General features: G+C 41.9%; 2 protein-coding genes across 2 annotated transcripts; both read left to right on the top strand.

Moving 5' to 3' along the window:
- Positions 1-571: 571 nt before the first annotated feature.
- LOC136426709 (U1-hexatoxin-Iw1e-like) lies at positions 572-10,416 on the top strand. The gene is made up of 3 exons (XM_066415459.1): positions 572-692; positions 8,838-8,948; positions 10,012-10,416. The coding sequence occupies exons 1-3, from the start codon at positions 630-632 to the stop codon at positions 10,162-10,164; spliced, it is 327 nt and encodes a 108-aa protein (XP_066271556.1). The 5' UTR covers positions 572-629; the 3' UTR covers positions 10,165-10,416.
- A 6,517-nt stretch (positions 10,417-16,933) lies between these two features.
- LOC136427315 (uncharacterized) lies at positions 16,934-21,343 on the top strand. Its single transcript, XM_066416125.1, has 3 exons — positions 16,934-17,486; positions 17,955-18,008; positions 20,967-21,343. Exons 1-3 carry the CDS (start codon positions 17,379-17,381, stop codon positions 21,114-21,116), a joined length of 312 nt encoding a protein of 103 aa, XP_066272222.1. The 5' UTR covers positions 16,934-17,378; the 3' UTR covers positions 21,117-21,343.
- Positions 21,344-22,641: the final 1,298 nt, after the last annotated feature.

Below are 22,641 nucleotides of genomic sequence, written 5' to 3'. Positions count from 1 at the left end.
AACAGCGATAACGTCGACAATTATGCATGAGATGACTTCGTTAATAAGGTCACATAAAACCTTCCCCTTTTATTGTGCATTACAGAATACAATCTTCCATAGGAGTTAGACTACGGTGACATCGATAATTATGCATGAATCGACGTCGATGATAACGTTACATAAAATCTTTCCCTTTCCTTCTGCATTACAGAATACAATCTTCTATAGGAAGTTAGAATACAAAAGAAGGGGAATGTGTAATTAAAAAACCCAGCGTCGACGTCAACAATTATGCACGAGATGACGTCGTTAATATCGTTACATAAAATCTTCCCTTTCCTCTGTCCTTGTACATTCCAAAATGGAATCTCCCTGGAAGTAAGAATACAAAAGAAAGTGAATATGTGATACAGTAGAAAACTTGCGATGACGTTAATAATTATGCACGAGACGACGTCACCGATGGCGTTACATAAAATCTGCTCCCTCTAGATCTCCCTGTGTATCCCACCACATGGACTCGCCCCTCGGTAGTTAGACTACAAAAGCAGGGGGTTGGTAGAGCCTGGTCATTCGTACAAGGAGCAGAGACGCCCACGAGCAAGAACGCACCGCCAAGCCGTCCTAACCGTTATCCATCCACCAAGATGTTTTTGTGCCTCCTTTTGTCCATGTTCTTACTTCTTCAGCCCAGTGATGCTATCTATGCGGTAAGTCTAGATCTATCGACCGACTTGTTCCATTGTGTAAACTCATGCTTACTGGTCGTCGTTTTTTTGGGTTAGACTTTCGACATATGCTGCTATTTTACTCCCCAAGTGCTCCGAATGTAGGTATATATATCTAGAATGCAAAAATGAAAGTTAGGAACGTTTTTGAATAGAAAATGTCGCATTGTTTGCTTCAATGTTAAGTCTACGAAGACTTGGCAGCAGTGATCTATATTTCATAAAATGTACTCGATCCCTACCAGTCCATTTTTACAATTTTAGGGACTATTCTAGTTTGGTGACTGCTGTTTTCTATTTGTGCTTCTTTCTAAACTGTGGGAAAAGAAACAACATATTTTTTCACGGTAGAATTGAAGTCCGTCTCATTTATATGTGATATGATGACCAAGTCCTCATTTTCAAAAGGCGCTATCCTAAGACGCCGGTGGCTGTTGTATTTTTCATTGAACATTATAGCAAATTGTTAAGTACATTATCGCGGCGGTGAAATAAAGGGTTATACATTTCACATAACCAGCTTCACAGAAAGAAACCGGCAGTACATCTCATTTGTTGTGTGTTTTGTACCGACCGCGGAAATTGACACCGTTAGCAGTGAGGCCCAATCATATTTGATGATACAAATTTGAAATGGTTCAATGAAAACCCCTTTGGATATCCAATTATCACGTTGAAAGGACTTAGCTATTTGATGTTTTGACATGTTCTGTAGTTAGTTAAAATCCTCCCACACCATAAGGTGTATAGGGCGGTGTCCATCCCCGTTTCATAGCATTGGGCCACACTGTGGTGCAATCACTGCAGCAGGGGGCTAGTCCACTAGCAGTGGAGTGTGTTAACTTCCATACTGTTTCAGAAGTATGTACCATTTTTATAAAGTCTTTGGTATGACTCAATGTGCCTCTTATCCAGAAGTGTCCTATCCCGGGCTTGAACCCGGGCCTTCTGGTCCAAGTAATTTGAAGCAGATCTGGCAAGTAATTTGAACCAGATGTGGCAAGTACCAGAAGCGCAGACCACTACACCACAGGGACACCCCGACATGTTCTATAGTGTAACGAGAATATCCTGAATCTGTCTTAAACAGGTGGCTCACACAGTACAGATAACGCGTCAACGAAACCAGAACAAGTACAATTTTCAGTCACTTTTGTGAACTGTATACTCAAAGGAGAGGAAATTTCAATGGATGGTCTCTAGATAGTAACGGTGGAGTGACACGCACCGAGCCGCTTTGGTAATCTGTCGAAAGCGTGCCAAAAACACACACGGGCTAAGTGGGTCAATGTGCCAACATCTGCTCACTTGCAACCAACAGCCGCTTTTTTATCTCCATGAAAAATGGAGATGTAGTTTTGGGTGTGTCTGTCTGTGTGTGTGTGTCTGTGTGTGTCTGTGTGTTTGTGTTTCCGGACTACTGTAGACAGCATAACTCAGGAATCTCTTCATGGTTTACAATGATATTGGGTATGTGGGCAGGTGTTGGGGAGCCAAAATTTAGGGTCGATTTTGGGCCCCCTGGTATGTGACCTTGGTACTGCAGCAGAATCTCAGTTTTTTAAATCTTTTGACCTGACATGCTATGGTCTTGATTTTTTGGTGGCATATAGCTTGTGAGGTAATGAAGAATTAGTGTAGGTTTGGGCCTCCTAGCAGCTTGCTCTGGAACTGCAGGGGCGTTAATGTGAAAATCTTCTTAGGAGAATAATTGAACAAAGGAACGATTGATTTCCAAGATATCTAGTATGCAGGTAGCTTAAACAGAGATGTACATAATGAAGTGCAAAGTATGCTAATTGAGACTTATTTTGTCTAGATAAAAGAAGAAGCTAGAAATGTTGAGATCCATTTGACGCATGTCGTTGTTTTGTCATTTTCCAAAAATCCCGGAAAGCTTGCCGAAGAAAACTGAGCGCTGGTAAGTGTATGTAGGGCAGTCTAATAGGTAATGAGTTTCGTATCGACGCCCACAGCTACAGGTTGGGCTTGTAACAAGGCCTCGAATGAAAAGACTATGGCTCAATTCACACACGCGGTATTGAGTCGATTTGAAGGACTCTGCAAGGAGAAACCTAGGCCACTCAAGTAGCGTTTCTTGTAGAAATACTACATTTGAGCAGCCCAAAGCTCCTCACACTAGCCCCAATCCGACTACGAAAACCTGTGTGTAGATATAGATTTGGCCTATTATTCAAGATGTAGGTGCCAATACGAAGTCGTGAAATAAGAACACCAGAGAAACGGCACTGTTGAATGATTGGAATCAGCCTTTGAGTACGGACCGCAATGAAATTATCATTATTGTGTGTCCTTAATGATAGCCCGGCCGTCGTCTTCACAAAAAATTGAATAGAGGATTTTTTCTTTCATGCGGGGCATAATTAGTGTGTGGGCAGTATGTCTAGGGAACGTGTGTCCGGTAAGATGAGTACGTAATTTGAATCACGTGAAGTTTTGATAACCCACGCACGTACGCAGTTCCTACTATCGTTAACAAAAGATTTTGTCTACATAGTTGTAATTTTGAGTACATGAATCATACCTACCGTAAAGAGACGTCCAATATCTACATGTAGCTTAAGGTTGTCTTAGATATCACCTGTTCATTGGCAAAAACTGCTCGTTCGATCAAGAATTATCATGTTTAAATCTATTTTGATTCCGCATTTTTATCCACGTTCTTGTCAATTTCATTCGTTGTTAAAAGGTAGATTAACACTTTTTCCAGAACCTGAAATTTGCATTGTATAAATTACTCGGCTGCTAATTTTGGTATAAAGTTTGATTTGATTTCATAAATTGATACCATACATTTATGTTTTAAAGCGATGCATTATAGACGGTTTAGAATTCAATGGCACGGATGGTTCATTATCATACTGTGCTCTGAATCGCGATGAGACAGAATAATTAGAAGATTAGAATTCGTTGTTTATATTTCATTAAACAACAATCATTTTCAGCTGGTGTGTCAGTTTAAGCAACCAAGGATCGTTACATTGCCCCTCAATAGAAATACTGGTACGTATGCCTAACGGTGTTTGACCTATTATGCGAAACAAACAAACAAACAAATAAACAACACCTGCTAATGAATGAGGATTTTTCCTTTGTTTGTTTCGCATAATAGGTCAACCACCTTTAAGCGTAGCCTACCAGTTTTGTACAGTAGGTACAAGCTTTGTAAGACCAACCTTTAATGTTTGATTCCGCTCACACCAGGATAAACTCCACTCTTTTCTACTCTCCAAGCAGAGGAGGGGTTCCGACTGGTTTGTGACGTGTTTTTAGGCATTTTTGTCGGGCTTTCTACTTTGTCTTTTTTTGTCTCTTCAAACCCCACCAAAAAACTGGCAAAGTAGAAAGCCAGACAAAAACGCCTAAAACACGTCAAAAACCAGCCGGAACCACTCCTCTGCTTGGAGAGTAACTCTTTTCGATAAGAGTGTCGGGTGCTTTCAAGTGCTCGAAGTGTTGCACACGGGGCCATGACTTTTACGTACCCTTCGAAAGGACGTCACTAACCGAGGCTAAGTACTCATTTTCACCTGAGTGGAGTGTGGAAATGGTTGTCAAGTGCCTTTCCCAAGGGCACAACTTTAAGCCCCTGTCAACTTGCGCATATATACAAGTCCGCATGAGTTGCGTGTTAAAAGTTTTTGGTTTAGGTTAAGTTTGCAGTCGAATAAGTGATTCCATAGGTTCGATCACTAGGCTGCACAACGGTGGGTCAAATTAGAAAGCAACGTCTTCCCCGCAAACCTTACTGAAGCCAAATAATGTTAATGCGCAACTCACGCGCACTTGAATATACGCACAAGTTGACAGGGCCCTTTGGGCCTGCTCGGGCTTCAAAGTCAACAACGCTAATAACGCAGCAACGCTATATTGCTATGACGTTTCACTTAACGACCAAGCGTGTGTCGATGAAAGGGTTTTCCATCCAGTATGTGCACCTGGTAACCAAGGTTACATCTTGCGTCAATAATTAACGAAAAATTATATTGAAACGTGCACTGGGCATAAATGAGGTCAATGACATCGGAAATAGACACGTGTTTGTCAGATGATTAAAGAGTTTCTCTGTATTACTTAGTAGTATGTTTGGTCACAGATACAAAACCATATACTAATACATGTCGAACGTGTATATGTGTAGCAGTGGGGATCAATCTCCACTAACTGACCAGTCTAACTGGTCCAGACCTTTTAGCCTAGTGGTTAGCGTGTTGGATTCCCAAGCCGTGAGGATCGGGATCGGCGCGGGTTCGAATTCCGGGAGCGCCGTAGCACATTACCGTCTCGTGAACGGAAGTTGTCTTTCAGAACGGTCGTTGCCATCCAGAACGGTCGATGCCAAATCCGAGCGACCGTACTTGCAACGGCGTACTCGCCCCGTTGGGTTTTTACATATGTTTGCTAATGCATGTACTAGATGTTCTTGCATTCTTTTCTTCCTCCGAATCACAGCCTTGATTCAATATGATACAAAAACCTAAAAAAAATTCCACCCTGACTGTTTATGAATTGCGCGGTTTTTTTTTTAGTTGCCAACTTGTGTTGACGATTCAGTACGTTCACTCTTTCCAGCACCCTTAAGCCCCCCTCTAACTTGACCCTCGTCACGCTGGCGGCGTCGCTGCGTCCTAAACTGGATTGCTGTCACCTTTGACTTTATAACGGGAATATATTTCAAAACGTACAAGTATGACCAAAAAAGCAACAAAACACACAAAGCTTTAAAAGATTCGTTTTTTGTCGATGAAATTCGTTGAGTGCTTTTTCAATTCGATCAGCCGCAGCAACACCGCCAGCGTACCGCGGGTCCAGTGAGAGGGGGCTTTACCTGTTTCATAGATATATGTCAGTCTGGGACATTAGCACCGGAAGTGTCGTGCAAAATGTGAGAAGATCTTAAGCTGCAAATGTGATGCAGTGAACATATATGGTTTCTGCTAATCTCCAAGCAGATCTATCGGATTTCAAGACAGTATCCATGTGAAGTAACGCTATCCATCGGCAAACGAACAGCTAGGGTGTTAATAGTCTTTGTAAGATCCGACTGAAGGCGTGAGATTTCCGGTTGGCCGATGTTTCTGCTTATGGTAACTGTCTTGCCATCCAATAAATCTGCTTGGAGATTAGCGGAAACCCAATATATTCACTTCATCGCATTTTGCAGCTTAGGACTTCACACGTTTTGCACGATTCTTCCGGTGCTAATGTTCCCAACGGACATACCTTAATCTTCCCAACCGAAGGATCTGAGTGGACATTAGTTTCCGCTTCTAAAAGCCTTGTCTTAAACATGATATCGATGTTGGCGATAGCTTGACACATGTAGTATCATTGTCACAAAAGTCTTTAAGGAAACCTAAGCAATATAAGGGCCCGAAAATCGGATTTTCAAACTCAATTCATTTAGTAATTTCTGTACATGATTAGTTCAAACAATGCTATCACAATGTATAGCGACGTCAATCATGCAAAATTACGACGTTGTTCGGATGTGAGAACACACTGAAAATTGTCGCCAGGGTTTTTGTAGGCTCGCGAAACTAAGGGAATCATCGTACGGCACGTTTTTGCGTGGTTTTAGGATGCTCAAAGTATGAAGTTATTACGCAATTGCGCTGAATAATGTTAGTAAATGCCATTACCATGAAGATTTCAGCATTTTTTAAATTTCCATATTTTGGGCCCTAATATTGCTTTGGTTGCCTTTAAGGCACTATAAGCACGTCAAAGCTGTATCCTGTCGTTAGTGACGTCTTCTGTCTCGTGGTGACGTCATCGGAGTGCGTCGCTGACGTCACAAATTACTAAACGTGCCATTTCTACAGATCTATCCATGCTTGTAACCGTGATGACTTATTCCTACCTATGAAATTTGATACGAAAGAGTTATCGAACCGAATTTTGATAAAACTACGCGAAATATGATAATATTATGTAAAGATAGCCTAAAGCCGGCGTCACAATTCATTCAAGCGCCGGCCGACTTTGTAGATCGCCCGAAGCTCGCCGAATTTCAAAATCGCCCGAGCGTCGACCGTATTTTCCAATGACAATCTCGGGCGACGTCCCTCGAACACTAAAAACTAAAAATCCCCCATGAGATGGTACCATCTCTGGGACATGGACGAAGTCAGAATCGACTAACCTGGTAAAAGGCCAATATTTGGATCAACTTTTATTTCTAAAAATCGCCCGAAGCCCGCGTAATCGACAGGACGTCGGCCATACTTCGGCCGAAAGCTCGCCAACACTTCGGCCGAACTGAATTTCTTATTTGTGACGGGGGCTTAAGCATATGAAATCTGTATCCCGCTATCACTGACGTCTTTGTAATGCATCATTAACGCCACCATTTACAAATCGTGCCATTTCCAGTGTCCGTGCTTGTAACATGACTAATTCTGACCTATAAAATTTGATACGAAAGAGTTATTGAACCGGATTTTGAAATTGACATGAAATCTGTATCCCGCTATTATTGACGTCTTTGTAATGCATCATTAACGCCACAATTTACAAAGCGTGCCATTTCTAGCGTCAATGCTTGTAACATGATTAATTCTGACCTATAAGATTTGATACGAAGTGAGTTTTGAAACAGAAATGTCGATAAAACTACGCAAAACTTGATACTATCCTGCAGTATTGTTGTCACAAAGGTCTTAAGGTATCCTAAGAACATGAAATCTGTCTCCCGCGGATACTGACGTCTTATACGTCTTCACCCTACGTCAATGACGCCACAAATTACTAATCGTGTTATTTCTATAATCCGGGTTTGTATCATGACTAGTTCTGAACTGATAAAAGCACTTCAAATCGGTGATTACGTTCCGAGATTACATCACCATGTCATAATTACATCTCGTCTCATGACGTCTTCTGCGCCTTTACCGGGTTTGTTAAACGACTAATTCTGACCTAATCTGATGCGAAACACTGGTGCACCCAACCAAAAAAAGTAGGTGCACAGAAAGAATTTTGGATGCACCACATAAACTAAAGTTGAACGTCAGTAAAACATGATTACAAAGTTTCACGCTACTGCCTCTCTTAAGAACTTCAATCTGTAATTCTATAGCTAACTTCAAAATTTCAAACAAGTAAGACATCAGATAATGTACAACAAAAGGTTACCTGGTATATATTTGCATTTCAAGAATATTCTGTATGCTAAGGCACAGTAGTACCTTTATCCTATAGCCTACACAAATTAGGTGCACAGCTCCAATTTTGGGTGCACAAAGGCGCACATGCACCCAGTATTTCGAGCCCTGATTATTCAACTTTATTCTGAGAATTAGACACTTTCTTGTGTAATAATTCCAGGAAATTGTACATCTAGGGCAAAACTCCATTTGAGACTAAAACCGGGAGTGTATATGCAGTGTATAGAATCACAGAACGGTCGTAATTGAATCTCTAGAGATGAGCTTTCATAATCTGATTAAGCTCATTTCCTCAACACCATTTTCAAAGGGATTAGATGATGCGGCTGTAACATGTCATAATTACATCTCATTTCTGATGTCTATGTGCGCACGTACAAGTTAATTGAAGGTTGCTAAGCTTATTCCAATTGATAGCATCATTTTCCGAACGTAATGCGTATATAAGTAAACATGTAAAGCCCCCCTCTCACCGGACCCGCGGCACGCTGGCGGCGTCGCTGCGGCCGATGCCGCCGATCGAATTGACAAGGCACTCAAAAAACGTGTGTCTTGTTGTCTTTTTGATCAAACTAGTACTTGTACGTTTTGAATGATATTCCCATTATAAACTCAAGGGTAACACAAATCCAGTTTAGGACGCAGGTGCTTGGGAGAGCGGGCAAAAAACGGGGTATATGATAAAAAGGTCACAATCTTCCCTACCAACCTCTGCTTGGAGGGTATAATCATAAAAATGTGTCCGGTGGTGTAGATTTAATTGAAATACTACATGTTCTTCATATTTTCATAGAATGAAAAACTCTCAACCTTCCCTACCAACGTCTGCTTGGAGAGTATAATCATAAAAAAATGTGTCCAGTGGTGTAGATTTAATTGAAATACTTCATGTTCTTGGTATTTTCATAGAATGAAAAACTCTCAACCTTTTTTTCAGAACACCTGCCGCCACGATCGGCAGTGCATCTCCCGACACGGCGTGGGTTCGTGCTGCGCCCCCCGCAGGCCGATCTTCAGCCCGCTGCCGATCTGCAAGTCTGCCGGAGAGGTGAGTAAAACATCACAAAAACGCCCATGCAGTTCCAGAACTCGCAGCTAGGAGGCATACACCTACACCACGTCTTCCTTACATCAAAAGCTTTCAGCCACGCAAAAACTCAAAACATAGTATGTCCCGGACAAAAGATACAAAAAACTGGAAGTTGTGCTGCAGTACCAAGGTCACATACCAGAGGGCCTAAACATATCCTTGACCTTCGTCTTTCCAAGACCTACCCACATACCAAATATCATCACAATCCATCCAGCCGTTCTTGAGTTATGCACAAATATCCGGGAGCACAAACAAGCAAAACACGCAAGCCTTCTATACACACAGACACGCCAAAACAATACCTCCATTTTGCATGAAGGTAACTATGGAATAGGTAAGATACATTTCATCTGCGAATGTCCCAAATTAGATGTCGAAAGAGATAGATTATTCGTATGGGTGTCCCATGTATGCGAAATCTCTACAATTGTATGCTTTTCTGGTTTAATTGGTCTACAGGAAATCATCTTCCTATTCAAATCATCCAACCTACCTATCATTGAAAACGTGGGGCTTTTAATTTCCGCTGCTTCCGCAAAGAAGCCCAACCCAGTGTCAGTGACGTAGTTTAGAATCTTTAATATTATAGGCTAGCTAGTAACGTAACTCAATTTTAATTGTCTGTCTCACACGTGTACTAGTGTTCATTACACTATCATTAATTGTTGGCAACAAACGGTAGTCTAAGTATCTAACTTAAGCCCCCCTCTCACTGGACCCGCGGCAAGCTGGCGGCGTCGCTGCGGCCGATCGAATTGACAAAGCACTCAACGAATTTCATCGACAAAAAACGAATCTTGTTAAGCTATGTGTGTTTTGTTGTCTTTTTGGTCATACTTGTACGTTTTGAATGATATTCCCATTATAAAGCCACGGGTGACACAAATCCAGTTTAGGATGTAGCGACGCCGCCAGCGTACCGCGGGTCCAGTGAGAGGGGGGTGGCTTTAACGCTTTTAGGCCCAATTGGGCATGATTATGCAAGAAGCCATTGTCATTGTCACTCTTTGTTGCACAGGTCGGCGATATCTGTCAGAGGTCTGGAGAGAGGCTCTCGTACCCAACGTCCGTATGGCAACGTCAGTACATCTTCACCTGCCCATGCGCAGTAGGTCTCCGGTGCAGGCTGTCCCCCGGATATGACGACATCGGAACCTGCGTACGGCACTGAACGGGCGTCAGGATAATCTCCAAGCAGATGCAGAACGGCGAAATCGTAATGTTTGTCAAGCTCCACGGAACACGACGGCCTTTCTGTCCTCTTAAGGCTTGAGAAACATTACAATGTTGCCTTTCTATATCTGCTTGGTGATCAGCATCAGAAGAGACAGGAATTGAATCATTACCATGATTTAAAACCAAGACCCGTCGGCCAGAGAAGCGTTATCAGACAAATTAAGTTAATAAAGATGCGTAAAATGTACTTCATGGTTCCGTGTTTTCTTAACATTCTGTGGTTCCGAATTCTTAGAATCTCATATCTTTAGGAACGTTTTTCCACGGGAGAACGCTGATAAAGGACAAATGTTTCAGCAGATAACAAACATACACTTCGTTGGGTACCAGAAAATGTTGAAAAATTCCAGTTTCGTTCTGAAAATAGAATGTGAAATGGTAGAATGTATGTGTGTGTGTGTGTGTTCGTATTTGTGTGTGTGTGTATTTGTGTGAGTGTGTGTGCGTTCGAGCGTGAGTACGTGATCTATTGGAAGAATCCGACGTATGCACCTTTTTTTTCTTTTGCAGGTCTTGATTTTTCTTTGTTTGCCCTGAATGTTTGGCGCCAAGTTGGTCCACTGTGGGCGAAGAGCAATGGTTTGTCCAATATGGTGCCCCCTATCGTACGTTCTAAATATAGCAATGCTGCATGGATATAAACACGTTCTAAATATAGAATAGATGACATGGTTAAAAGAGAAAACGCTTCCATACTCATGAATCTAGACAAAAGAAACGGATACCCTAAAATAGTACTTCTTTTTCTTCGTCTTAATCCTCAATTCCTGCTTCTATTTTCTGCGACAAACAAACAATGGCGACTTGCGCCAGTTTGACGTGTGACCCGCCAGAAATGTAGCCGGCCTTCCCCGAGTCAGTGGGATACTGACCTACAGAGCACGAGTTATTTCTCTCCGTAATGGGATCCGTCACGCTCGGCACCCTCCTGAAAAAGACAAATCAATACAACAGACGTCATTCCCCATGGCACGACCATTGTAGCCTCTACCAGGCTCCACAGGTCGCTGGAAAAATAGCCAAATAGATATATGACATGCCAGGGAAGTTAGCTGGCCAGGGAGCACTGTTCGCGACCTAGATAGAGGCTACGACCACTGCAGAAATAAAGTGCTAACGACGCCTCTCCTATTACTGGACTCAGCTCTGTAAGATCGCGAACAATTACTTGGGCCATGCTGTATTGTCGAGGTAAGAGTACGTGCTGTAGAATCCTAGTCTTTACACAACGACATACAGTCTTTACATACGTTTCACTCAAGAGATCAAAACTAATCTCCGGCACTTTTTATGCCATTTAAAACTCTCACAGACAGACAGACAGACAGACAGACAGACAGACAGACAGACAGACAGACAGACAGATGATCAATCGATACATCAATTACATACCACCCCCTCCCCCCAAAATGCACATATCATAAAGTTCATCAATATTAATCCTTTTAATGAATAGGCCTGGCTAGTTCATGTCAACATGACGTCCAGTTAACCTGTCAATCAAACACAGTCTATTAACCGAAACCCCCATGACACCTGTAGTCTTCACACCCACACATCACGGCTTGAATGGCCGTCAGGAGTCAGGGTACCTTTGACACATAACGAAGCGCGTCCCTGGCCCGGGTCGACATGTTGTTCCGGGTGGTCTTTGTGAACCATTCGCCACGGCTGCCGTGCGAAATTCCTACTACAAATCATTAGCGAGTAACTTTTGAGGTCACAAGTAAGGATGGAGAAATCATGTAGTCTGGTATCCTAACCTATGCTCTTCTGTCCTCTCTGCAAATAGAGAAATGTCCTCATTATGAGGATGAAAGAAACAAGCTTTTCGAAACAATTAAAACAATATTCCCGAGCTTTCAACATCTAGAAGACCTCCAAAAAAACATATTTCTCCTCAAATCAGAAAACCTAATGATCATTAAAAACGTGGGACTTTTCATCAGCCACTGCCTCCAAACAAGAAGTCAAACACCCCCAGTAATGTATGTAGAAAGATCTATAGAATAGACTGTTTAGTACCCTTGCAAGTGGCCCACGAGTATGACTTTGCAAATAAAGTTATACATAAAATATAATGATAGGTTTGTTTACCAAGCTAGGAATCATGTCTCTCCCAACGTTCACACGTTCAAGGAGGGACAGAAAACCACTTTCCTCTCAGAAAATCAAGAACCCACAAATTATAAAAAAAGTTCGGCTTCCTCTAGTACCAAAACAGAAGCCAACCCCAAGTTGTCTAGACATAGTATTTGAGTAGTTTCTTGTTACAATAATGTCAATCGCAGTACATTGTCACATGTATGTTCCCTGTGTTCCTACAACGCACTTGAATGAATGGATGAATGGTTTATTACGTCGTTGCAAGGCACAACATACAGTAGCAGCCTTCATAGGCTGAAATGCAGTATAATTTACAATCAAACGTAATCTAAAAGCAATAGAGATACATACATAAGTTAAACATTACAAAACTTACAATACTCAATTTTAAGATACTTGCAGTTAGTCTTCGGGCATGAACTTGCAAATGAACTTTCTATCTATTTAGCGTTGTGGCAGTGGTTCAAGAAGCCGGTAGCAACAATAAAGGTAAACCAACCTGTGGCTTTTACACGCGAAATGTGTTCAGATGAGAAGTTGAGTTTGACTCATCCAATGCACTGCCGAGCAAGCAATGCGATTTAATCTATTCAACATGAGCGGTGAATATCTGCTCTCCAAGCAGAGGTTGGTGGAGAAGATTGTGACCTTTTTATCACATGCCCCGTTTTCTGTTGGCACTCTCCTCCAAGACAGGAAGGGGGCATATGATAAAAAGGTCACAATCTTCTCCACCAACCTCTGCTTGAAGAGTAGTGAATATCGTGTGGAAACTGCACTAGTGGTTCATAGTGATTGATACTTTACTTTCTGCTCAGATTCCCTCAAAGGTACGTTAAACTATCGTAGTATAGAATATGCTTCCTTTGGTGGGAATGTGTTATCATCTTTCGCAAATTCGAAGGAAAACATCGTACCTATAGCCCACGCAAAAACACGTTTTGTACGTGCACCTTGATGCAAAACAGCTATCCTACTTGTGGACATCTATTTTCTACAATAATGATTGTCAGCTGGGGTTGTTGTTGCGGCTGTCGAGCTTGTGTTTGCCTTTTTCTTGGCTTCAACTTCATTGTGACGAGAAATACATTGCAACCTTGTCCTAGATCTGTAGCCCACCTGCGGTGGACCGTTATTTATTTGCTGTTTGGTCGGTGAAAAATGAACAGAATACAATACGATACATTTCCAGAATCACATTAAATACCAAAGACTGACAAGTCCTTGAACTTAAACAACAATGAGCACAAAAGAAGATGTAACCAAAGATAGAGAAATGTTACAAGATCATGTGTATAAGAAAGGGTAACCTTGTTTACATGTACTAGCGTATTTCCGTTGACCTTTTATCTGTGCCAAGCGAAAGACGACTCTACAAAACATTGCCGTGAAGTGTGAAGATTTCGTAGAGGATTAGTAGGCAAAATAACAGTTACTTCAGAAACTGGATAATTTGGTAAACGGTCAGACGTTTTGGACAGCATCCGCTGTCTTTCCTCAGTGACTGAACTAGAATTTGGAGTTCACTAGCTACTTAATATCCACCGTCTTACTGTTCACGTCTGGCCGTCTTACTGTTAACAAAATTTTCCAGTTGCTTGAGTAACTGTTCTCTTGTGTAGCATACTACCTGGATGTCTTAGCCTCTACAAGGCCCCGCGGATGGCTGGGAAAATAGTAGAAATTGGCCAAATAGAGTGAATAATATGCTGAGGGAGTCGGCTACGGAGAGACGGGCCAATCTGCCATGCAAATGAAACCCTGGCAAATATTCTCCTTATAGCCGGCGTAGTTAGTCTGATAGAGACTTATAATCGATGTATAACCTTTATCGACTTATGAATATTAATAGTATGTTAGATTATAATTGTCAGATCACGGAGAATTTGCTGACCGACACTTTCTGTGAAACCTTTATAGCTGCATGACAATTTGATTTCAAAAACAGATGTTGGGACATTAAGACGTATACAAAATTTTCCTAAGTTTCAGCCTAGGAATCACTGAAACACTGACACCAATCGTGTCATTACAAGAAGAATCTTCGTGTATTGATCACTAACTAATAAAGTGATGATTGCAGCGAGCAATCAATCAAATGGCAGACAATCAACAAGTACATTGAGATATAGACATCGGACTGAATTATGTCATCTTGATCGATTGGATGTCTTATTTCAAGAGTCAATCAACAATAGCATGACAGGAATTTGTGTTACCAGAACTAATCATCGGAGCGACTAGGACCCAAGGCTTTGTCGGAAAGTCATCTCCCATTCTACTATCGTCAATGGAGTACAAATATACATGAAAATACAAACAACGCTAAATATGTCACCCACCTCTCTGCAGCAACGCAACTCGACAAGGAGGTTTAACGTGATTTAGGTGGGGTCGTGTACTCTGAATTGAACAATCTCGATTGGTGACAACTGGAAAATCTCTAAGTTGACCGGAACTCCCTCCCATTAATACCTGTCAATCACCTGCACAATTCCGGTGGCCGTTATAATTTAAATATAAAGAGATTGGCGCGACCTTGACAATCTCTCCGCGTTCAGCAAGGCTCGTGGGTGGACTGGCTTGATGGGCGGACAAGGAGCCACAAACCATGCGTGCAAATACGATCAACCACGGAAGTCTGGCAGAACAAAGACGTCGTCGTGGTGTTAAGAAGCTGAAGTAGATGGTCCCCAGACTGAGACGTGACAGCTGATATTGTCCAAGTGTCAGGCGGATGAATCACACCCCTCCCACCGGGCGGGATTTGTATTTTTCACATGTAAATGAGATCTAAAAGGCCACTCCCCATTGAAGGGAAAACCGCACGCCAAAGCGAGTGAAAAGTTTATCTTTAGTTTTGAGATACGATTTAAAGGCCACTCCCATTGAAGAGAAAACATCACACCAAAGCTGACGAAAAGTTTATCTTTGGCTACTTAATCCGAAAAGGCCACTCCCCGTTGAAGAGAAAAAGATCGCACCATGCGCCAAAGGTGATGAAAAGTTTATCTTTAGCCACTGAATAAGATGTAACAGGCCACTCTCCAATGAAGAAAAAGCATCACGGTAAAGCTGAGGAAAAGTTCATCTTTATCAATGAAAAGTGGCCTACAGGACGATTTAAGCCTCTCATGAATAAACAAAGTTCAAACAAAAAAAGGTACTGCTTCATAGTATCAATAGTATCATCTTCATTTTCCCATGTCGGCTCTTTTGGAATTGTCTGCATGTCTATATGTGCCTGTATGTATGTATGTGTATGTGAGTGTGTGCGTGAGCGCATGTGTTTATATATGTATGTATGTATGTATGTACGTATGTATGTGTGTGTGTGTGTGTGTGTGTGTGTGTGTGTGCATGCGTATGTATATGTGTATGTATGCGTGCGTGTATGTGTATGTGTTTATGTGTGTTAGTGTGTATGTGTGTTGAGAAGGGGAGGGGTAGGGCATCGACGTATATCACCGTTTTGAGTATATATTTAAATGCAACAATCCCCACAATGCGAAAATAGGTAAATATCTAAACGACTGCTTTCACATTAGAACAAAATACCAAAATTAATGATTAAACCAACTCGATTACAACTGTTACACTATATCAAAACGTATGCTAGCCCTTATTGTATTGTATTAGTAATTAGGATGTTAAGTTTTATTCTATATTTATACTTTGTATTATGTTTACGAACTCTTGCCATACTTTGTACCATGTACAATTGTCGTGCAATAAAGTTCTTCTATCAAAGCCTTTGGATTCAAGTTGAGAAATGGGACCAAGATAGCTGAACAGGCAAACTCCTAGTGTAACCTATAGCCCAATGTTTATGTCAGCAATGTTAACCATTGTTGTCAGCTTGACTAAGGTAAGGTTCAGTGCATTTGTAAACTGTTACCATAGTAACGTTACGTCATCTTTTGTTTCACGTGCGGTGGCACGTGGGGTACGTCTCGTCGCGGTCTCGTCGCTATGGTTACGGCAATGATATCATGGCATCCTCTGGGTAGATGTCGTCCTTAGAGAAAGATCAATGACGTCATCCTTCACAAACAAAGGGAGGCCGTCCCTACAAGACTTGTATCTTTGGAAACTCAACACAAGGGAAAGAAATACCATATTCTTCTCAAAACAAATGTTGGCCTTTTGTGGTGATCTGCTTCTTCTGTAAAGAAAACGAATGAAACTATGGAGAAAGAGGTTTCCTCACTTTGTTAAGGATTTGGTTTGAACAGCGAAGGCTTTTATTTTGAAATCTCTGAACTGGAAATGCTGATTGTATTTAGCTGTAGGTTGGATCAAATCTTATAAGTTTAGTTTGTGTAAAACGTACGTTAATATCCCTCTGAATATATTTGTAATTCTGAAGTAAGGATTGACCAAAGATAGTGTATAATGTCTTTGGTTTGACTAAATATTTCTGATGAATCAAGTTTAAGGTGCAGGGTGACTTCATTGTTCCTGGTTAAGACATAGTTGCTCTTCTTGATCATACTCTGTTTTCGCGAAATCTTTCCTTGGACTTGTATATCTATGAGCAGTCTAAATTATATGACTCACTATTCATAGGCAACATATCACATCTCGGCGTTCTTTTGAGTTCAGTAGGTTGTAGAAAAAATAGAATGGTAGACACCATATCGTAGGATAACGACGCGATGTTGGACGAGAGAAAGACCTTGACTGGTCGTCATGGCAACGTACGACAGAATCGTGCCACACCTCATCACCCGAATGGCGCAATCCGAGCCGAGACCTCCAGCCGCAACCATTTTTCTCCACCATTGTCCCTCCACCCCAGGGGACCGGGTTACCCTTCATTGACGATGGTATAAAACAGGGCAAGGAAAACTTTTCTCCTCAAACCATCACCGATGAGGCACGGACGAACCTGCTAGGACAAAACACACCTCCACACCAGTATGTTGACTAGAAAACTTCTTCACTTGGTCCTTATTGTCGACATGTTGTCTACATTTGTAACGGCAGGCGAAATTAATCGCGACCAGCGTTTTCGTATCCTAATCGGCGCTATCCGAAGACATGTTAGAGAGGGGAGAACTCGTCTGGTGGAAAGTCTACTGGAGGAGTTGTGTCTCAGCTTCCCTGTCCAATGTCAGAGGGAAGGGTCCGGGAGATGGGGCGCAGGAGGTAAGATGGACTTTCTTTTTTTCAAATTTCGCAAGAACGTAAGATTCACAAGCAACTGGATGGATTTTGAAAACGGTCAGACGTTTCAGGTAGCTTGCACTACCTTTCGTCGGTGACTGCAGTGGATGCTACCTGGCCGTTTCTAAAATGTATCCAGTTGAGGTGCTTGAGTAACTGTTTTCTTGCGTTTGTCATTACCTGGATTTCTAACCTTCATAGACGCATTTCAAATCTTATGAAACGTCCTATTAGTATTTACCACACATTTGTGGACTATAGGGTTTCATTTTTGGTGTATACACTTTTTGTGAGAAGTTATGGTAGGTTAAGTGGTATCCGACATCCAACTACTGTCTTGGGTCTCATCATGCTAGCTGTACGCACAGTACTCCTTAAGTAATGGGTAAGGAATCTTGAAGAAACTGATGTGCACTTTGCCTGCTATAACAAGATGTTTCTCTTTATCAGATCATCCGCGGACGTCCTTTCCAAGATTTGGCTAAACATCTTACAGTTTGCAAGGTGAGGAACATTAAAACTACAAATTTCGCGTAAATTAGGATGTGTGATTTCGTCAGTGCTAGTGAAACTTGGCAGGTCTTGAGAGTGGATGTGTGAATGGCTTTTCGTAGCCACAAATGATAATTCTGATATTTTCAGACGACAACTGGGGTTATCGAAAGGTTAAAAGAAGAATGCAAGTGTATTATATCAGGTGGTGTGGACTGTCCATTCCTACGCCAGCCCACTGTAATGTTACGGGGTGAGGCCTGCACCTATGGCCAGATCTTTCATCACTAGATACGGAACATGGTTTCTCCTGTCCTTCTCTTAATGCTCAACGTTTTTTTATTAGATATCCAACACTGAAAACCTCCTTTGGCCACAAACTTATCATTTCATTCGTGTTCAGGCTAACTTTTCATTGAGAAAAACACGAGTTTCTGTAGCCAGTGACAGAGGTTTTCCTGCTGTTGTGACCTTTGAAGTCTGTTTTGTGACCTTTCGAACTTATTTTCCACATTGTTGCCCAGCCTTGAGCCATTAGACCCGGTCACATCGTCAAATTGTTTTCACAGGACCGTTTGGTCTATTTTTTCCAATACTCCCTTTGAGGTCTCAAGAACTCTATTTTTGCTTTTTGACTAAACCCTGCATCTGGTAAACAACTGGCTGGCAAGGATATTCTCCAAGCAGAGGTTAGGACTCGGACTGTTTTGGACGTCTTTTCAGGTACGCGTTGGCCTTCCAACAAAAGCGTCTAAAAAGAAGTCCAAAAAAAGCCAGGGCCTAGCCTTTGCTTGAAATGTATGTTTTGGACGTCTTTTAAGGCTATTTGTAGGCATTGGCCTTCCAAAAAAACGTCTAAAATGAAGTCCAAATCAAGTCGGGGCCTAACATCTGCTTGGAAAGTATATTACAAATGCAAAGCTAAAGATGAAACCTTACACGAGTGCATGTGTCAGAAAGTGTGATTTATAGCATTGAACGAGACTAATCTAAATAACCACTTCATGAAAACGTCTGCTGTAGTGAGTAGGAGAATACGATGACGTCAAAGAAACTTCTCAATCCCTTGGTCCCAGTAATTGTCTGTAACGGCAGTGTCTACGAGACCGAAAAACACGTCATACCCCCTTCGCGCGTGGCTAACCTGGCCTCTAATCTGTTTACCTAAAAATAACGGACTAAAGGGAAACTCGGATATGGAAATGAGGCATAAGTTGTGGCGCGGTTGCTGCCATGTATGGAATGTACATGTACACTGGATCGGGTGGGGTGGCTCCCGGCTTTGTTGTGCTCCGTATGGGAAACACATTCATGGCAATTTGAGCTAAGAGGTCCGACTAGTCTCTACCAGACTGGCTATGCTGGCTATAGGGAGAATAATATATGAAGTTTATTGCAAGTTCTTGCCCGTAGGTTAATTTCAAATACATTTAACATGGAAAGAACGGACAGATAGTGAACAATATAGTATTCTACAACTCTAGTTTAACGACAGGCACTACATTCTAACTTATTGGGTTCGACTTCTTTTTCCGAGACAGTGGAAGACGAATGATCCCACTTTTGCCAGGGGACTTTGGTTTAGCTGGCTGCGTAGTTTGTCTATGGTATCTCGGAGGGGGGAGTGTTAAACTTTCCGTGGACTGACTATCCTGGCCATTTATTCCCCTTGTTGTCGAATTCTACGATCCAAACCCCCAGAGGAAGACCTGGAGGAGGCTAGGGTCGACGTAGCCTCTACCAGGCTCCAGAGGCCGCTGGAAAGAGTAGAAACTTGCCAAATAGACAGGAAAACATGAAAGAGGGTTTAGTTTGCTATAGGAGTACAGTTTGCCGCTCTGGATGGCCTCTCTCCGTAGCCGACTCCCTTAGCATACTATTCACTCTATAAGGCCAATTTTTACCATTTTTCCAGCCATCCGCGGAGCCTGTTAGAGACTAGGGTCTACTCTCCAAGCAGAGGAGTGGGTCCGGCAGGTTTTTGACGTAATTTTACGCGTTTTTGTCGGGCTTTCTACTTTGTCATGGGGTTAGCTAGACAAAAAAAAAAACACATGACAAAGTAGAAACCCCGACAAAAACGCCTAAAAACACGTCAAAAACCTGCCGGACCCACTCCTCTGCTTGGAGAGTAGCTAGGGCGGGCTGTCCTCAGTCAAATGCCGTCCAGACAGTGGCAAATGGCTTGCTAAAAGCGAGGGGAGGTCTTTCCATTGTGTCCCGCCCCACGGGGTGGCTCAGTCCCCTCCTCACGACTCGACATTCCGATTCTGCCCAGTCTGAAGCCTGCCTGTCGGTTTTGTCCTGACGTCATGTCGGGGCGGACACCGGGCACGACTCACCCCGCGCGAAAGGGCAGCGCACAAAGCGACTGTCGGAGGGCGACGGGGAGTTTATTAAAGAGACGTTAGGGAGTTACGGTTATTAACATACCATAATGACCCGCTACTGGTTGGAAGGTGTTCAACCAAGACCCCTTTTCCACTAGACGACCGTCGCTTAGCGACCGTACAGCGACCGAAATTGGATTTGTGTGACCATTAATTTAAAAATTGAATGTTAAAATTTTTTTAAATGTTAGGGAGTTACGGTTATTAGCATACCATAATGACCCACTACTGGTCACAAGGTGTTCAACCAAGACCCTTTTTCCACTAGACAACCGTCGCTGAGCTACCAAAATTGGATTTGTGTAACTATTGATTTAAAAATTGGAATATGATATAAACTTGTGATTTAAAAGAAAACTAACACACAAAACGTAAAAAATATTCTTTCTTTGTTTATGAAATTCACTGAAAAATCTGCCAAATCTTTTGTCGCTCGGCGGTTGCCGGCGCTTGTGGAAAGGGTGTGTAATTCAATGATAAAGGAAGTTCCATTAGTACCGTATCGAAATAAAATGTTTTTCTTCCTGACAAAAATAGAGGTCACCTTAAAATAACTTTTTTTTCTATTTTTGTCTTTCAGGACGACCTCAAAAGAAGTTCGATCTCAACCGACAAGACGACGACATTTGTGGTCGAACCATTGTCCTCTATGACGTCACAGAGAGCAACCAACGTCACCGGACGGAATTGTGCAATATCTGCTATCCCCTGCCTTACTAGACTGTATTAGATTTTAGGTACGGAAAATACTGTAAATGCATTTAAGTTCGCGTGGTTGTTATTTCGCGCTAAGGCGAAAATGGACTGTTCGCGGTGGTTTTAATTTCACGGCAATGCTTTAGGCACATACTGCTACAGTATTAGACAAAAATGTTCTCGGTGAAACGGTCGCCGCGAAAACCGCGAACATAAAACCACCGCGAACATTTTTGCATTTACAGTATTTCACAAATATTTAGACAAGTACATGCAGTTTTAATGTTACTGCTAGTAGATGTTTTAGGAATTTCCAAGACCGCAAACGGAATCAAAAGAACAATATTATATCGTACTGTTGTTAAAAAAGCGACAATGACAATCACTTGTTAAACGAGCGGTATTTCCTAACTTGCCGCGATTGCTTGTATTTATTTACGGATGAGCTGACGTAATGACAAAGTTATACTGAATATAACTTATTTGCTCATCATTGCTTTTAGTTGCAACATGATTTCAGATTAGATGACGTTGGCCAAGCCAATTTTCTCAATTATGATATTTATAGTTTTGTTGTATAATTTCCTGGCAGCGTATGTATTCGAGTGCGCCACATCTATATGTATATATCGTAATGAAAGTCAATACATGTACCATAGTGTTAATGTTGGACGGTTCAGATTACTGTTGCAGTGATCATGTAACTTATCAGTGTGTTGTAAATGTACGTTGGGCGCAAAGAAGCTGTTCTATTCTCTTCTGAGGTTTAAGCTAAAAGCAGAAATAATAATTATTTTACAAATCCAGCTCTGTTTGAAACGTGTGCTTTTTGCTTGTTGTGTGAATCTTATAATGGCCGCTGATATCCAGCGGTCCGTGACGATTCTGTGACGTCAGTCTTTGAGTGGGGTACAGCAAACTACAATGAACGAGGCGGGAAGCGTAAGAAATTGTTGTACGCTTTGGTAATCATTTGATTTAATTGAATGAGCTGTTTCCGTAAATAATTGCAAAAGTCCAAAATCAGCACAGTATAAAGTGATGAATAAGCATGGGTTAGCTACGGCTTGTTTTTGACGTCTTTTGGGGCGTTTTTGTCAGGCTTTCTATTTTGTCAGGTTTTCTTGAAAGCTAGCAGACAAAGAGAAACCTGACAAAATAGAAACCGCGATAAAAACACATAAAAAGACATCGAAAACAAATCGGAGCCTACGCTCTACTGGTATCACTCAATACTGTAAATGCAGAAATGTTCGCGGGATTTGATTTCGCGGTAGGGAGAAAATGGAGTGTTTGCGGTGGTTTCCAGTTCGCGTTTAAACAAGAGTAGCGCTACAGTCACACAATGGAACGACCATTTGCGGTGGTTTTGGGTTTGTGGGAAAGAGTTCACCACGAAAACCGTGAACATACAACCACCGCGAATATTTCTGCATTTGCAGTAATAGCACCGATGACTTTCCATGACATCCAGTAACCTTTACTTAAGTGTCTCTCGTTGAGCCGAGGCTGAAAAGTTCTCTAAATTTGTAAGTATCTTCAATTCTCGCTGTTATTTG

Source organism: Branchiostoma lanceolatum, chromosome 2 (genome assembly GCF_035083965.1).
Source record: "Branchiostoma lanceolatum isolate klBraLanc5 chromosome 2, klBraLanc5.hap2, whole genome shotgun sequence".
Lineage (NCBI taxonomy): Eukaryota > Metazoa > Chordata > Leptocardii > Amphioxiformes > Branchiostomatidae > Branchiostoma > Branchiostoma lanceolatum.
Note: the sequence above shows the minus strand (reverse complement) of the source record. Positions and strands in the feature narration are given on the sequence as shown.

What these genes read in the sequence shown, in the direction of transcription:
- LOC136426709 (XM_066415459.1), top strand. Translation starts at nt 630, where the DNA reads ATGTTTTTGTGCCTCCTTTTGTCCATGTTCTTACTTCTTCAGCCCAGT. An exon ending in CCAGTGATGCTATCTATGCG is followed by an intron (nt 693 to 8,837) that starts GTAAGTCTAGAT and finishes CCTTTTTTTCAG; the next exon opens with AACACCTGCCGCCACGATCG. An exon ending in TCTGCAAGTCTGCCGGAGAG is followed by an intron (nt 8,949 to 10,011) that starts GTGAGTAAAACA and finishes TTTGTTGCACAG; the next exon opens with GTCGGCGATATCTGTCAGAG.
- LOC136427315 (XM_066416125.1), top strand. Translation starts at nt 17,379, where the DNA reads ATGTTAGAGAGGGGAGAACTCGTCTGGTGGAAAGTCTACTGGAGGAGT. An exon ending in CGGGAGATGGGGCGCAGGAG is followed by an intron (nt 17,487 to 17,954) that starts GTAAGATGGACT and finishes TCTCTTTATCAG; the next exon opens with ATCATCCGCGGACGTCCTTT. An exon ending in AACATCTTACAGTTTGCAAG is followed by an intron (nt 18,009 to 20,966) that starts GTGAGGAACATT and finishes TTTGTCTTTCAG; the next exon opens with GACGACCTCAAAAGAAGTTC.